The sequence below is a fragment of the Capricornis sumatraensis genome, chromosome 8 (assembly GCF_032405125.1).
Source record: "Capricornis sumatraensis isolate serow.1 chromosome 8, serow.2, whole genome shotgun sequence".
NCBI classification, from domain to species: Eukaryota; Metazoa; Chordata; class Mammalia; order Artiodactyla; family Bovidae; genus Capricornis; species Capricornis sumatraensis.
In genome coordinates, this window is record NC_091076.1 from 429,758 (window position 1) to 444,528 (window position 14,771).

The following is a 14,771-nucleotide window of genomic DNA, read 5'->3' on the forward strand; positions in this document are numbered from 1 at the left end:
TTAGAAGCTTTTTCTTTTCTTTCTTGGCCAAGCTGTGTGGCATGTAGGATCTTAGTTCCCCAACCAGGGACTGAACCTGTGTCCCCTGCATCGGAAATGTGGAGTCTTAACCACTGGACTGCCAGCCAGGTCCCCTTAGATCTTTTTATTGGATTGGGAGGGGTTGGGGGTCTGGCCTAGGCAGCCTGTTCCACCTCCATCATGAAGTGCTCCAGGAAGTGCTCCAGGTCCTCGTAGAGGCTGTTAGAGCTGGAGAGGCAGAGGCTGAGGCTGCCACTGTCCAGGGAGGACACACCTTCGCGTTGCACAGCCTCCAGGTACGCCCGGCACAGCCACGGCTCCAGCTGCGGGGAGGGTGCTGTCAGGCCAGGTGGGGGCTGTGTGCAGCCTCCCCCTGCCGGGGACCTGGCCCCTCACCTTCACCAGGACCAGGCTCTTCTCCTTGGGCCTCCCCACTGATAGGTCTTGCCCAAAGCCCAGGTAGATGGTGTAGTGCGGGGAGCTGCGGCGCTGCCGGGCCCGGAACTCCACCAGTTCTGTGGAGCAGGGCTCTGGTGAGGGGGCGGGGCACGGAGGGCCCACAGCCCCAGGGCAGGGGTGTCACTGACCTTGGAAGAAGGTGCCGAAGTCAAAGATGGGCGTGTCACAGTCCCGGGGCAGCAGGCGAGCGGGGCTGGAGGCGCTGGCCGAGCCCAGGGGGCCCCCCACCTCCCAGTAGACTTTGCACTTGCCCAGGCGCCGGGCCCACAGCCACGGCCCCCGGAGCTCCAGCTGCAGGCCAGGGGCCACGTGCTGCAGCAGCTTCTCTGTGTAGTGGAGCTGCTTCTGGTCGGGCAGCTCGGCGGGGCTGGGGAAGGCTACCTGCTGGGGCCCCAAAGCCTCTCCAGCTACGCCAGAGGGGCCGTACAGGAGCACACAGCTTGGACGCCCCACCACCTCCTGCAGCACTGTCCGGCCTTTATACAGGATGGTCAAGTCCAGGGCCCCTAGGCTGGGCTCTGGCTGCAGACCAAGCTGTGAGCAGCCAAGGCCAGCCAGGGGCGGTGCCCCTGCCGTCGGCGTGCAGGCACTGGCAGAGGCTCCCACGTGCGGCTCCGCCTCTGGGGGCTGCCAGGGCTCTGGGGGTGGGCCTGCGTCTGGAAAGGAAGAGAAGCCTGAGCTGACACCTGGGCCCCCAGGTCCTCCCTTTGCCACATGTTCCCTGGCTCCTGGGGCTGTGGCCTGAGGCTGGAGGCACCACCTCTGTGGCAAGTACAGCTCCCAAGCAGAGGGCTCTGGGCCTGCGGAGGCCCAGCTATACTGGCCCAGCTGTGACCAGCACCATCCCTGCCAAGCACCCCCTCCCCTGGGCCGCACTCTGCTGTCTTGCCTGTCCCTGCAGGGTAGAGCACTCCCCACCCCCTGCAAGAGGCCCTCACCAGGAGCCTCTGGGGAGATCAGATCCAGCAGGTGGTCCTCCAAGCAGCTCTGCTGCAGCGCCTGGATCAAGATGTCCCCGGCATCTCCAGCTAGGCTTGGGGGGCAGGGTTCAGGGTTCAGCCGGTGCCGCAGGCTCTCACCAGTATCTGCTGCCAGGCATGGCCCCGGGAGCCCGCCCTGCAGAAGAGGGCAGCGCCAGCATAAAGGAGCTGCCCCCAGGCTCAGGGAGGGGGCGGCCTCAACCCCGGATGCAGAGCGGCCTTACCCTTGCAGGTGGGGCATCTTCTAGGGCCTCGTCCTCCCCCTGGTCAAAGCCTAGGCCTTCTAGGGGAGAATTAGGGTTGGGGAAACACTGAAGTGAGGCGCCTGGATGTCAATGCCCCCTTGCCCCCGGAAGCTGGGCTGCGCTTCCCCTTGGAGCCCCAGCGGGCTCCCTTCACTCCAGCGCTGCCACCCCCCCCCCCCAACTGGCACCAGCTTCTCCCACGCCAGTTTCTAAAACCTAAAATCTGACTTAGCAGCTACTCCCAGGACACAGCACAGTCCCCCTGCCGGCAGCACCCCAAACCCCGGCCTTCCTCACCTCGGCACCCCGGCTCAGAGCTGATCTTGTACACCTTATGAGGGTCGGTAGGGTCCCCCGAGTTGTCTTCCAACATCACGAAGCGCTGCGTGCTGTGCAGAGCGCAGCGGAAGTTGGTTTTCCAGGAGGCCCGCAGCGCACTCTCAGGGATCGGCCGGGCACCTCCACCGCTGCGGGGCGGCCACCTGCCTCGGGCCACGGCCCAGGCCTGAGAAAGACAGAGTGTAGAGCACGTGGCCTGGACTTGCGGACCTGGGCCCGGCCCTCCCCAGCCCGGGCAGAACTGGGGTCTCACCTTAAAAATGCGCGAATCGGCTTCACCCAGGTCCTTCCGCGCGAAATGCTTCCAGGGTACGCGGAAGCGCGTTCGGGCCGCGTCCAGCCACCGTAGCCCCTCATAGCGGCCGCTGCTGACCTCGCCCAGAAGCCAGTCTCCGAAGAGCACGCGCGGGGTTCCCCTGCGGGCGGAGCAGCCAAGTGTCAGGGCGCAAGGGGGCCGCCGGGGGCGTGGGGCCCGCACCGGGCAGGGAGGCGGGCTCACCGGTCTGGAGCCTCGGCCATTGGTCCCTCCGCAAAGGCTGGGCCTGGAGACAGTGGCACGCCCTCCGCGCAGAGGGCTGGGGTCTCGGGGCGGTCGGGGGTTGGCGCAGGAGAGGAAGGTTGTCTGTGAGTCTCCACAGGTAGTCCCGGGTGTTGGGGGGTCACAGATGCGGGCTTCCCGGCGTTGCGGGAGGTGAGTCCTGGCCAAGACGGCGCTGGATGTGGCTACAGATGCGGCCGGTGCGCGCACGACGCGTCACAGGTTTTGAGCCGGCGTCCGGGCTGGCCCCTACGGGGGCGCGACGGGAACGGCCGCAGGAAAACGAAACCCGGCGTTGCGGAAAAACGAAACCTAACCCGCCACGCCCCGCGCGTCACCGCCACCTCCCCGTCCAGGTCCCCGAGTTCCAGACCCGGGCCCCGCGCCGTCATCCGTGCAGCCCGCCCCCTCCTGGTCACTGCTCTGCGAAGCGCGTCCGGGACCCGTGCCTTCCGCCGACCTCCGTGGTCACTGCTCCGAGAATCGACCCCGGAGTCCGACGAGGCCTTACACTCGGGTTCTTCCCGGGTTGGGCCTCCCCAGTACCTGGCGCAGGTTCGGGCCGCCTCCAGCCTCAAGACGCGGAGTCACCCGTGGGGAGATTGATCCCCTGGGGCTCGCGAGCAACCGCTTTTATGGTGGCGGGGGGCGGGGCGGGGCCGGGGGCGGGGCCGGGCCGGGCCGGGGCGGAGCTCCAGGTGCCGGGGAGGGAGTCACGTGCGCCTGGAGCGGAGCCGAGCGCAGGTGCGCAGGACCAGCTCTTGGGCCGCGGCGGGAGGCGGCACGGGGGTCCTGGCGACCCTGGACCCAGCCCCGATGCGGCCCAGCCGCTCCCCTCGCTCACCCAGCGCAGCGGGGCCTGGGGCCAGCAACCAGCGTCCCGGGAGAGGCCGTGGGATAAGCCGAGGGTTCCAGAAACAAAACCTGGCGCATCGCGGAGCGGAAGAGCGGGCGATGGGTGCGTGGGAGGGGCTGCGGCCGCGCTCTTTGGATTCTTAACCAGTGACAGTTCCTCAGGGAATAATACTCAAATACTGTCGAGATTAAAATACTTGGAAAGGGATGGGAAAACACCGGCGACCCGGAAGGAACGGTAGTGGGGGGGGGGGTTCGGAAGTCTTGCCTGAGGGCCGCCCCGAGGAAGCCAGTGGAGGGGGTTCGGGCCCCAGCTTCGTGACTCTGGGTTCCGTCCGTCCATAGCCTCTGTTCTGTGCACCCACCAGCCCCACGTGCCGCACTAGGCTCGTGGCCACCGTCGTTCTGGGCCACACCCCCCACCGCCAATCAGTCCAGCCACCTGGACCCGGTGGCTCCGCGAGAGCCCCAGAGCGCTTACTGCCCTCACTGCGGCCCTCAGGGGCAGCAGTGTGACCCTCGGGGCGGTCCCGGGGCCCACGCCCTCCCACACGAGTCCCTGAGGGGAGCTTCTGGCCAAGTGGCTCCTCAGCTTCCCCCAGACGAAGAATCTCCATGTCGAGGCGGCCGCGGTCAGACCAGGAGAGGAACTTCCTGGCCACCAGCTGGCACCAACCCTGGGAAGCCCCTCGCGCAGCAGGTGGTTTCCGGGAAACGGCGCCGAGAGCTCAAAGCAGTGCCCAGACCGCCCGCCCCTCGTGGCTCCCACAGCTCCCCTGGCGGCCAGCAGACGTCCCCGCAGAACCGAAAATGTTATTTTATTCTGCGCCGTGGAGTGTGGGGACAGCCACCAAGCCGACTCTCGGGGTCCCGACTCCGGGGGAGGCGGCATTAGAAGTGGATGGAGTCGGTACCAAGTGCGTCCTGGGCATCCGCAGCCTCGTCGCCGCTGCCCTCGCTGCCAGAGTCGCCAGCGCCGCCCACTTCCGAGGCAGGCGTGTTGAGAACCACCACGTCGGCCTCGGCGCCGATGTCCTCTCCGAACCACACGGCCTTGTAGCCGCCCTCAGGCCGCCGCTCCTTGGTCAGGATGGACCTCACAGCCGCCGGGCTGCCCCCGTCCGTGCCTTTGGCAGGGGCCTCTGGGAGCCCATGGGGGGTCTCAGGGCTGGGTGGCGCGGGCTCCGGGGGCTCGGGCTCCTGGGGAGCCGGCAGGGCGTGGCTGGGTGAAGGGCTAGGCGCCGGCGCCCAGTTGGCGTCGTCCGAGTCGTTGAGGAAAGCCCGGCTGTCAAACCCTTGAGGCTGGGACTTCTGGGGGTAGGCAGGAGCCGGCAGTCAGCCAGCGGCCAGCTGGGCTCGGCCACCCTGCCCCCCGACACTGGGGGGCCGGGCGCTCTGCCCCTCCGCCCTGCTCCCTAGTCTTTGTGGCATCCCCACCCCACTCTCCTCGCCTCTGCACCCCGTCTCCCACGCTGACCACCAGCCTCCCTCCGTCTCCCACGCCGCCCGCTGCCTCACGCTGCCTGGCTCTCCATCCTGCTCCCTCTCCACCGCCCCGCCGTCTCCGGCTGCTCTCTGACTCTGCAGCCCCTCTCGGGGCCGTCCAGCGAGCAGCTCCTGCCCCCACGCCGAGCCTCACCAGTGCTCGGCCAAAGCCGCACACGAGCCGGTGGTCGTAGTGCTTGCAGACCAGGACCGTGAGGGCGATCAGAGCCAGGAGGAGCAGGGCGCTCAGCACCCCGCCCAGTGCCGCCATCTCTGCCTCCGAAAAGCGCCGGTCCCCAGCCTGGCCGCCGTCTGGCCTGCCTTCTGTGCGGGCTGTTTCAGATGTCCCTGCGGGCAATGTGACTGCTGCCCACTTACTCTCACATCCCAAGCACTCCTAGGCTGAACTGCGGGAAGCTCAGGACACCGAGAGCAGGCCAGGCCTGGCACCAAGGGCCGCGGTTCCCAGGGGTGGGTACACTGATTCCCCACAGGGAGCCCAATAGGCCAGGCTGCTGGAGAGGGCGGGGAGGGGGTGTCAGTGCCCACCAGTTCCAAGTGGGAGGCCGAGGGGGCCACTATTCCAGCAAGGAATGCGGGCAGCACAGGGCCTGTGGACTGAATGACCCTGGGAACTAGGGGGGTCACTGAACCCCAAATCTGGGCTCTGCCCCAACCCCCACACCTTCTCCAGTTTTAACTCCTGGCACCCTTAGGACCTGTCTCTCCCCCAGACCGGAACAGACCTCCCTTGGGGTTTCATGGTTGTGCTGGGCTGACCTGAGATCAACCGTGCCCCACTGTGATGACCCAGTCATGAGTCAGGGAGCCTGAGGGTGACTCAAAGGTAATGGGGGTGCTACCTGGCATCCAGGTGTTCCTGCTGGACCCAGGGGACGTCGGCGGAGAGGTTCCTGGTTTCGAGGTCTGTGCTGAGCCCCCACTGGGTGAGGCTGCTGGTGGGGAGGGGCTGGTCCCCACACTAGGGGTCCCCGCAGGCGCAGGCATGGAGGAGGCCGGTGGCCTCAGAGTGGTGCCTGGGGAGGGGTGTGGGCCAGTGTTCCCCCCAGAGCTGGTCATGGAGGACCCCTGAGAGGGCTCAGAGGGTTGGGGAGCTTCTGAAGTGGGGCCGCTTGAGGGTCTGGTTGCTGAGCCCCGGCTGGGTGAGGCTGCTGAAGGGGAGAGGCTGGTTCCCACACTGGGGGGCCCCGAAGGCGTGGAGGAGGCCGGAGACCTCAGAGTGGTCCCTGAGGAAGGCTGCAGGCCCGTGTCTCCTCCAGAGCTGGTCGTGGAGGACCCCTGAGAGGGCTCAGGGGGCCGGGGGACCTCTGAAGTGGTGCCGCTCGAGAGTCCGGTAGTTCTTGCCGTCTCTGGGGACGTGGGGGGGCCTGGGGCCAGGGACAGGGCTTGGACTCACCACTGCCCCAGCAAGGGGCCCTCCCCCTGCCAACCTGGGGTCCTGGGGAGGCTCACCTGTGGGGGAGGGCTCCTGTTCTGAGACCTGAATCTCCACGACCGTGGTCGCAGTGCCTGAACTCACTGTATTCTCGGCCTCGACCTGGGCAGGAAGGGGGCTTGTCCCTCCTGGGCTCCAGCTGGAGCCCTGGCCCTCGGAGACCGCCGCCCACCTCTCACCTCGGCGTAGAAGACCCCGGCGTGCTCCAGCGAGGCGGCAGTCAGGACGGCTTCTCCGTCCATTCGGAAGTCAGAGTTGTTGGTGATTCGATACGTGATGGCTGAATTGAGGTCCTAGACGTGGCCCCAGTTAGTCCTGAGCCCAGGCTGCTCCGCAACCCACTCCACCCTCGCGCCCACCCCCCGGCCCAGAAGGAGGCCAGACAGACCAAAAGACCAGGCGGTGCCTACTGGGAACTCAGGGTCCTGGGCCCGGATCCTCAGCGGCTGGGAAGGGTCAGCTGCATCCTTGATGGCCACGCCCACCCCAGAGCCAAGCCCCGCAGTGCCATGATACAGGCTCTGCGCGAAGTGGGGCACGCTCCCGCTGGCATTCCGGGCCTCCACCGTGACCTGGGTCACGGAGTACTGGGCGTTATCAGCCTGCTCGCCCTGGAGGTTTGGGAGACAACAGTGACCAGCTGGCCCTTGAGCTGCATGTGCTGTAGCTGTGGGCCCGAGCAGGGCCTTGTGTGGGCACCAACCTTGACCACCAGAAGGAAGGTCTTGGCATTGGGGATGCTCTTGGTCATGGTGAGGTTTCCCGAGTCGGCACTGATGGAGAACGTGCTGTCCTCGTTTCCTGAGAGGATGGAGTGTTTGGGCGGGGTCCCCTCTGGAGGCCTGAGGTCTGCCCACGTAGGGATGTTCCCTGGAGAGGGAAGTCGGGAGCTGCTGCCCACTCACCACTGATGATGCTGTACTTGATGGGCTGGTCGATGCCCCGGTCCCCATCCACGGCGTAGACTGGCCCAGGGTGCAGGATGAGGGGGCCTGGCTGTGGGAACAAGGAGGAGTGAGGACCCCATGGGGCTGGCGCTGTGGCCGCTGCTTGGCATTCCTGCGCCCCTCCAGGAGGCTGGGGTCGCTACCAGTGGGCAGCCAGGGACACAGCCCAGTCGCCCAGCACAACTCTCCACTGCAGCTCCTGGGATCTGGTGCTAATGAGTCAGTTTGCCCAGAGGCACTGGATCAATCTGAACGTGCGTGTCTGTCTCAAGAGGCAGCATTCAAGGATGGGAGGGTGCATCTGGTGGCCGTGCCAGGCCCGGCTGCCCCCCAGCTCCTCTGTGGCCCTCGAGCCTCCCCAGCATCCTCCCCAAGCTCACTGCCCACTTGCTGGGCCCCAGGGGGCTGTCTGGCTGTGCCCTGAGGACAACTGGACCCAGTTCCCTCACTGGCATTTCAGAGGCCCTGGCCACCACGGCTTGAGGCAAGATTGGTTTACGAAAGAAGGCTCTCTTTTCCTTGAAAATTACAACCACTCCGGCCCCTTGGCAGCCAGGCCCCACGCCCCTGCCACCCTGCTCCTTGGGGTCCGCAGTACCAGTCTGTGGCCGGTGGGCACAGCCCCATGGTACTGGGCATGGACGCAGACAAGACCATCCGAGTAGCTGCAGGGCAGGAACCAGGGGGGCCGCAGGTCGGCGGGCTGCACCTCCAGGACCAAGGTGGCTGTGGCTGTGTGGCTGGGCTCCGTGGTCTCCTGTGTGTCCTGCAACAGCCCCGCCCTGCAGTCAGGCCCGAGGTGCTGGGGGCCGAGGCCGCGCGCAGGGCTGTGAGCGGGAGTGGCCTGCTCACCCGGGCCAGCAGCCGGAAGGTCATGTTTGGCCACCTCTCCAAGTCCAGTGACTGGTCCAGCCGCAGCGCTGGGCGGTTCGCACCCACCAAGGAGAAGAAACTGCCGGCTCCCTGGGGAGGTGGGGGACTCAGCCCGGAGGACGCACAGGGTGGGGCGTGCCCAGAGCAAGGAGCTGGGAGCACTGACCAGAGTGACCTCTTGGAGGGTGTAGAAAAGGACATCGTCTTTGTCCTGGTCCTGGGCCTCCAGTTCTGTCTCTGAGACGACGGTGGTGTTCACCCGAGTGTCCTGGGGGCGGAGGGGCTGGTCTGGCCGTGACCCTGACCCCCAGGCTTAGACCCCAGTCTTCAGATGCCCCAGATGGTACCGGCCGCTGCCCCCTCTAGCTCACCTCAGGCACTTTCCAGAGCTTGGTCTCATAGGGGAACCTGGGCGGGTTGTCGTTGACATCCAGCACGGACACAAACACCCTCAGCTGAGTCACCTGGGGGAGGGAGAAAGTCCCCGGCCAGGCCGGGTGAGCTCATTCCGGATGCTGGGGTGCACCCCAGACTGCTCTCCGCCTGGGGCTCCTGCTCCAGGCATTACAAACAGGGAACAGAAAGTGATTTTAAAAGCACAGATGTGCAGGACTCCCAGTGGTCCGGTGGCTGAGACTCTGAGCTTCCAACGCAGGGGGCCCGGGTTTGATCCCCAGTCCCTGGTGGCTCAGCTGGTAAAGAATCCGTCCGCAATGCAGGAGACCTGGGTTCGATCCCTGGGTTGGAAGATCCCCTGGAGATGGGAAAGGCTCCAGTACTCTGGCCTGGAGAATACAGTTCATGGGGTCACAGAGGTCCGACTTTCACTCTCTTGTCTTTGAGGGAACTGTTAACAGATCCCACACGCAGCAGCTCAGGACCCCGTGTGCCACAACTAAGGCCTAGTGCAGGTGAATAAATAAAGATTAGCACTAAAAAGCACAGAGAGGTGCGGGTGACCTGGAGGAAAACGGCACAGGCCCTGTGGGGTGCGACCAGCTGAGCCCCACGATGAGGAAAATGGCCAAACAATCCAATTTCTTCAAACTTAAAACTCGGGGGAATCAGGAAACCCTCAGCCAGCTGCTCCAGGTGGACCTTGCTGGGGACCCGATTCAGGCAAGAAACTGTCATAGACGCCTCTGGCCCCGGGGGAGTGGGGACGCGGGGTGTCGCACAGCTGAGGGGTCCCTGCCTTCCCTGGTGTGTGACGGCATCACCACGGGAGCGAGCCGTTAAGAAGCAGCCGTATCTTTTAGAGGCTCATCCTGAAGTCTCCGTGGTGCCCTGTGATGTCGGCTGGGGGCACCTACGGGACTAGGGAAAACCGAAGCGCCGGCTGGCGCGCGGCAGGGGCCGCGAGGGTGGGCGCCTCCCCGAGGAGCGGGCTGGGGGCGGGGCGCCGCTCTGCCTCGATTCACTCCTTTCGGGAGGCGGGGACCCCGCTGGAGAGAGCCCCCCTCTGCTGGAGACTTTCTCCTGCCGCGCCCTGGGCTGGGCGGGGCCTCGGGGGGAGCCAAGCACCGGCTGGAAGGTGCTGCTGACCGGGCCCCGGGGGGGCGCCCGGGGCGGGCAGGACCTGGCCTGGGGCAGAGGCAGAAGATTCGCTGGGGAGGGGCCGGGAGGGCGGCACGGAGCAGGCGCGCGGGGTGCCTCTCGGGTCGGCTTGGGGGGCCCTCTGGGCGGGGGTTGGGAGCTTAAGGCACAGTCTGCTGGAGGCAGTGTGGCCCTGCCGGCAGAGGGGACGCCTGAGCACGCCACCGGGCGGGGTCAGCAGGGAGTGACCGCGGCCGGGCAGGGCGGAGCGCAGAGGTCCAGGCCAGGAGGGGTGGGCTCGGGGGGGCGGGAGGGGCCTGGGGGCGCACTCACCGCGGAGTCACCGCTCCTGCACTCCAGCTGAGCCTCCAGCACTGTGCTCGCCTGTGAGGGGGTGGGCGTGGGACTCACCTGACCGGCTGGCCCCGCTGACCGTCCCCATCGCCCAGCTGAGGAGACGAGCGCCGCAGGCGCTGGCTCGGGGTCTGTGTCCCCCGCCCTGCGTCCAGCGGGCGTCAGGGCCTGGCAGCTTGACTCCCTGAGGGGCCCACCCCCGAGACCAGGCCCTCAGCCAAGCCAGGGGGCCCAAGAGGCCCCATGGGCAAACTGAGACCCAGAGATCCCCAGAGAGCTGGGGAGGAGTGTCAGTGCCCAGGGGGGTCCCACGGGAGTCCCTGCTGCCCCCACGGGCACAGCCAGCCTGGGTCTGCTGTCCGCACCTCATAGTCCGGGGTCACGTTGAGAAACAGCTGATTCCTCTGGATCCGAAACGCAAAAGGGGTGGACGAGGGTCCAAGGGTCACCTGCTGGCCCTCGGGGACGTAGATGTCCAGGAGGGGCTCCCCGGGGTTCGTGTTCTCCTCGACTGTGAGGAAGGTCTTCTCCACGGAGCAGACTGGACGTCGGGGAGGAAGGGTCGGTGCCGCCAGCCCCCCGCGCCCCGCCCCGCCCGGCCCCGCCCGGCCCCCGGCCCCGCCCGGCCCCCCGCCCCTCCACACCTGTACCCTGGGCCTGGGCCTCAGCCGCAAACAGCAGCGGGAGCAGCAGGACCCAGGTCCCCATCTGGGCGGTGGCGGCGGGCAGCCCGCGGAGGGTCCGAGCCCGTCTGGTGTCCAGGACTCGTTGAGCTGCCCGGGTGCTGCCTGGTGCATTCTCCTCCCGGGTGACCTTCGCCCCGCCAGACGCCGCCCCACTTTATGGTCCTTGACAACTGCCGGCTGCAGGCCTGGCCTCCACCAAGGGGGCCCTCGTCGGCCGCCGGCCAGGCCCCTCTGACCGCAAGGAGGGGGAGACCAGATCCAGGCCGTGTACAGGGGCTGACGGGGCTTACCCCACAGACCCTGAGACAGAGGAGCTCACAGCAGGGCAGGGGCAGCGGATCCGGGGCTTGGACTGGGGGGCGGGGTGGGGGGGCGGGGGGAGACTGGCTTCTGTGCTCGCCGTATTCCCGCCCCACCCCCACGAAGAATGCCCCTCTGCTGGGCTCCTCTGCCAGAATGATCACAGGCGCAGTGCCAGGAGTCAGCCCTGTGAGGTCCAGGCCCACCTCCTCTCCTTACTCAACCCTCTAGGTCTGGAAGGGAAAGGTTATTTGTGTTATTTGTGTCTCAGGGACTCCTCTGCCTGTCCCAGAAACAAGCTGGCTTCCTCCAGGCAAGGCTGGGTGAGCCCACCGTGACAGAGACAGAGTGTTCCAGGAGCAGCTGGCAGCTCTGGGGGGGCACCCTGGGTGCCAACAGAGGGGCATCCTGGTGAGGAACCTTAGCCCAGGCCCCCAAGCATCCTGCCTCCATTTCCTTGGCCACCTAAGTTCAGTAGGTGGGAGACAGCAATGGGCGGGGTCCAGAAGGGGAGAAGGGCCTGCTGTGATGGGGCGTGGGGTGGAGTCTTCCCCACCTCCTGGCCTGAAACACCTTCCCGGAGCAGCCCTGCCGGCACCCCTGGTCCTCCAAGCCCTCCTGCAACCCTGGCACTTCCTGGGCTGTCGTCACCGGCCCTGCCCCACAGGCCCCGGGTAGTCAAGGCACTCTGCCAGACGGCAGGCCAGGACACAGGGCCAAGAGTCACGCTCAGGCCCTTCCACTGGGGAGTGGCCTCCTGGGCGGCGTCTCCTGCCTGTCACCTCTTCCTGCTTGGCTGAGCCTCCCTGCCCCGTCCTCGTCCCTTGCTAGGCTTCAAGAGTACGTGAACCGAGAACTTCCAGATGCCCAAGCTGGACTTAGAAAAGGCAGAAGAACCAAAGATCAAATTGCCAACATCCACTGGATCATAGAAAAAGCAAGAGAATTCCAGAAAAACATCTATTTCTGCTTTATTGATTACGCTAAAGCCTTTGACTGTGCAGATCACAATGGACTATGGAAAAATTCTTAAAGAGATGGGAATACCAGACCACCTTACCTGCTTCCTGTCAAACCTGTATGCGTGTCAAAAAGCAAGTTAGAACCAGACATGGAACAATGGACTGGTCCAAAATTGGGAAAGGAGTACGTCAAGCTTGTATATTGTTACCCTGCTTATTTGGTCCCATCACTTCATGGCAAATAGATGGGGAAACAATGGAAAGAATGAGAGACTTTATTTTCCTGGGCTTGAAAATCACTCTGGACGATGACTGTGGCCATGAAGTTAAAAGACGCTTGCTCCTTGGAAGAAAAGCTATGACAAACCTAGACAGCATATTGAAAAACAGAGGTGTCACTTTACCTACAAAGGTCCATATAGTCAAAGCTATGGTTTTTCACGTACAGATCTGAGAGCTGGAAAATAAGAAAGGCTGAGTGCCGAAGAATTGATGCCTTTGAACTGTGATGTTGAAGACTCTTGAGAGTCCCTTGGACTGCAAGGAGGTCAAACCAGTCAATCCTAAAGGAAATCAACCCTGAATATTCATTGAAGGACTGATGCTGAAGCTGAAGCTCCAATCCTTTGGCCACCTGATGCAAAGAACTGACTCACTAGAAAAGACTCTGATGCTGGGAAAGATTGAAGACAGGAGGAGAAGGGGATGACAGAGGATGAGATGGTTGGATGGCATCACTGTCTCAGTGGACATGAGTTTGAGCAAACTCTGGGAGATGGTGAAGGACAGGAAAGCCTGGTGTGCTACAGTCCATGGGATAGCAAAGAGTCAGACACGACTGAGCGACGGAACAGCCTTGCCCCCTCATTGCTGCCTCCCTGGGAAAGGAGCTGGGGGACATGTGAGCCCCCCACGGTCTCTGAATGTTTGCTGTGTGGATGGCAGGGGTGCAGCCAGCTCCCAGGGAGCCCAGGGGATGGGCAGCAGATAAGGAAGTGGGCAGATGAAGCTCCCCACTGGCTTCCCAGGTTTAAAGGGCAGCTGGGCGTGGCCACCATCTTAGACTCTGGAGGACAGGGCCCTCCCTCCCTGGACAGCCACACACCACAGGTGCTTTGAGGGTACCAGACGGCAGTGCACAAAGAGAGTTCGGGGGGCTAGGGTCTGAATTCCTCCTTTATTGGTGCCAGATGCAACCCCTCCCCCTCCTCCCACCCCCTCCTCTGTCCAGGCCCCCCTCCGGAGGGTCCTTCTTCCTCAGGGCCTCATCGGGTCCCCTCAGCAGTCGGGACGGCCGGCTTGGACATCATGACCCCTGCCTTCAGTGCAAGAGGCAGCTGGGAAGACCAGGCTTGACCCTCGGGGGGCCTCAGGGGCGCCCTGCAGAGACAGCCGGGTTAAGGGTTGCGGTCTTGGCGCGGGAGACCACGCCCACCTGGGGACAGCAGGCCTCTCTGATCACCGGCGCCGGCAGTTTCCCCTTCCCAGGCTCCCGGACCGTGCTTGTGTCCAGCTGTGCCCGAGACCCAGGGTGCCTCAGGGAGGGAGGCGCTGGAGGAGGGATGGGGAAGGGCCGCTGCTCACCAAGCCGGCAGGGCGGGCGCGTCCGACCACAGCAGGCATAGCGGGCCCTCCGCAGACTCGGTCCAGGCTGTGCTGTTCTCTGTGTCCTGCTCGCTGCCCCCCACCCCAAGTCAGGGTTAGTCTGGAGTCGGGGGGCTCCCCCACCGCGTCGCTTGTGCCCCGCCAGCCCCTGACCGGCGCTCTCCACCAGGCCCCGCCCCTCGCCGCCTTCCCCCACCAGGCCCCGCCCCTCGCCCGCCTTTCCCTCACGCCCCGCCCCTCGCCCGCCTTTCCCTCACGCCCCGCCCCTCACCTACGTTTCTCCTCTAGGCCCCGCCCCTCACCTGCTTTTACCCCCCCCAGGCCCCGCCCCTCACCTGCGTTTCCCCACCAGGCCCTGCAGCAGCCGCTGCAGCCGCGCGCTGTCCCTTAGGCGGCTGAGCTCGCTCGTGAACGTCCCGTCCGAGTGTCGCGGGGCCCTGCGGAGGGGACGGGAGGGCGGCCGCGGGTGGTCAGGGCCGGGCGGGGGCAGGATGGGCTGGGGGAGTGGGCGCAGGCCCCGGGCCGCAGGCTCACCTGGGGGGCGCGGGGCGCGCGGCACAGCCTCCGAGCAGCAGCGGCGGCAGCAGCAGCAGCAGGGCCAGCGTAGCCATGGTGCGCGCCGGACCGGGCTGAGCAGCCGCGAGGCCCGGGCCCCTTTATAGCGGCGCCCGGAGAGGGAGCCGGGCGGGCGGGCGGGCGGGGGTCAGCGCCGCCCCGGCTCCGCGCCGCCAGAGCCGCGCCCCATCGATCGCGCGGGAAGGTCAGGGCCGCCCCCCCAGCTGTCGCCCCGGCAAGCCCGCCCGCCCCTAGCGCCGCGGTGGCGCCCCTCGGCAGGCCAGCGGGGGTCGGGCGCCCGGGGACCAGGGGACCCCGGTGGAGGCGGCGGGCGGAACCTGCAGGGGGACGGCCTGTGCGAAGCTTAGAGGCGCCAGCGGAGGCCCGATGAGGCGGTCCAGAGGGCCTGGAGGGGACTCAGGCCGAGGCCACCGAAGCTGCGGACCGAGTGACCTTTCCCCAGTCTCCGGACGCGGCACGGCGCGGGGAGCTGCGGGCAGCTTGGGGCTGGAGGGCTGCGGCCGAGCGAGACCAGGGCCTGGGGCGCCTGGGCCTTCGTGTGCGGTTCTGCAGGC

General features: G+C 66.0%; 3 protein-coding genes across 4 annotated transcripts; all 3 read right to left on the reverse strand.

The window, feature by feature from the left end:
• Positions 1–168: 168 nt before the first annotated feature.
• On the reverse strand, positions 169–3,166 carry IRF7 (interferon regulatory factor 7). Its single transcript, XM_068978020.1, has 9 exons — positions 3,129–3,166; positions 2,544–2,831; positions 2,298–2,460; positions 2,003–2,210; positions 1,685–1,743; positions 1,419–1,596; positions 609–1,136; positions 418–536; positions 169–344 (listed from the first exon to the last, which is right to left on the reverse strand). The coding sequence occupies exons 2-9, from the start codon at positions 2,561–2,563 to the stop codon at positions 177–179; spliced, it is 1,443 nt and encodes a 480-aa protein (XP_068834121.1). The 5' UTR covers positions 2,564–2,831; positions 3,129–3,166; the 3' UTR covers positions 169–176.
• A 1,113-nt stretch (positions 3,167–4,279) lies between these two features.
• Positions 4,280–10,854, reverse strand: CDHR5 (cadherin related family member 5). 2 transcript variants are annotated; one of them, XM_068977663.1, is made up of 15 exons: positions 10,733–10,854; positions 10,454–10,629; positions 10,068–10,118; positions 8,570–8,662; positions 8,365–8,466; positions 8,178–8,288; positions 7,924–8,091; positions 7,284–7,374; positions 7,082–7,179; positions 6,789–6,989; positions 6,558–6,671; positions 6,396–6,480; positions 5,786–6,310; positions 5,077–5,270; positions 4,280–4,748 (listed from the first exon to the last, which is right to left on the reverse strand). In XM_068977663.1, exons 1-15 carry the CDS (start codon positions 10,794–10,796, stop codon positions 4,329–4,331), a joined length of 2,493 nt encoding a protein of 830 aa, XP_068833764.1. In that variant the 5' UTR covers positions 10,797–10,854; the 3' UTR covers positions 4,280–4,328. The 2 variants fall into 2 exon arrangements, with proteins under 2 accessions (XP_068833764.1, XP_068833765.1); XM_068977664.1 differs by having other exon boundaries at positions 10,739–10,844.
• Positions 10,855–13,301: 2,447 nt separating this feature from the next.
• Positions 13,302–14,252, reverse strand: SCT (secretin). The gene is made up of 4 exons (XM_068976138.1): positions 14,176–14,252; positions 13,977–14,078; positions 13,621–13,713; positions 13,302–13,416 (listed from the first exon to the last, which is right to left on the reverse strand). The coding sequence occupies exons 1-4, from the start codon at positions 14,250–14,252 to the stop codon at positions 13,302–13,304; spliced, it is 387 nt and encodes a 128-aa protein (XP_068832239.1).
• Positions 14,253–14,771: the final 519 nt, after the last annotated feature.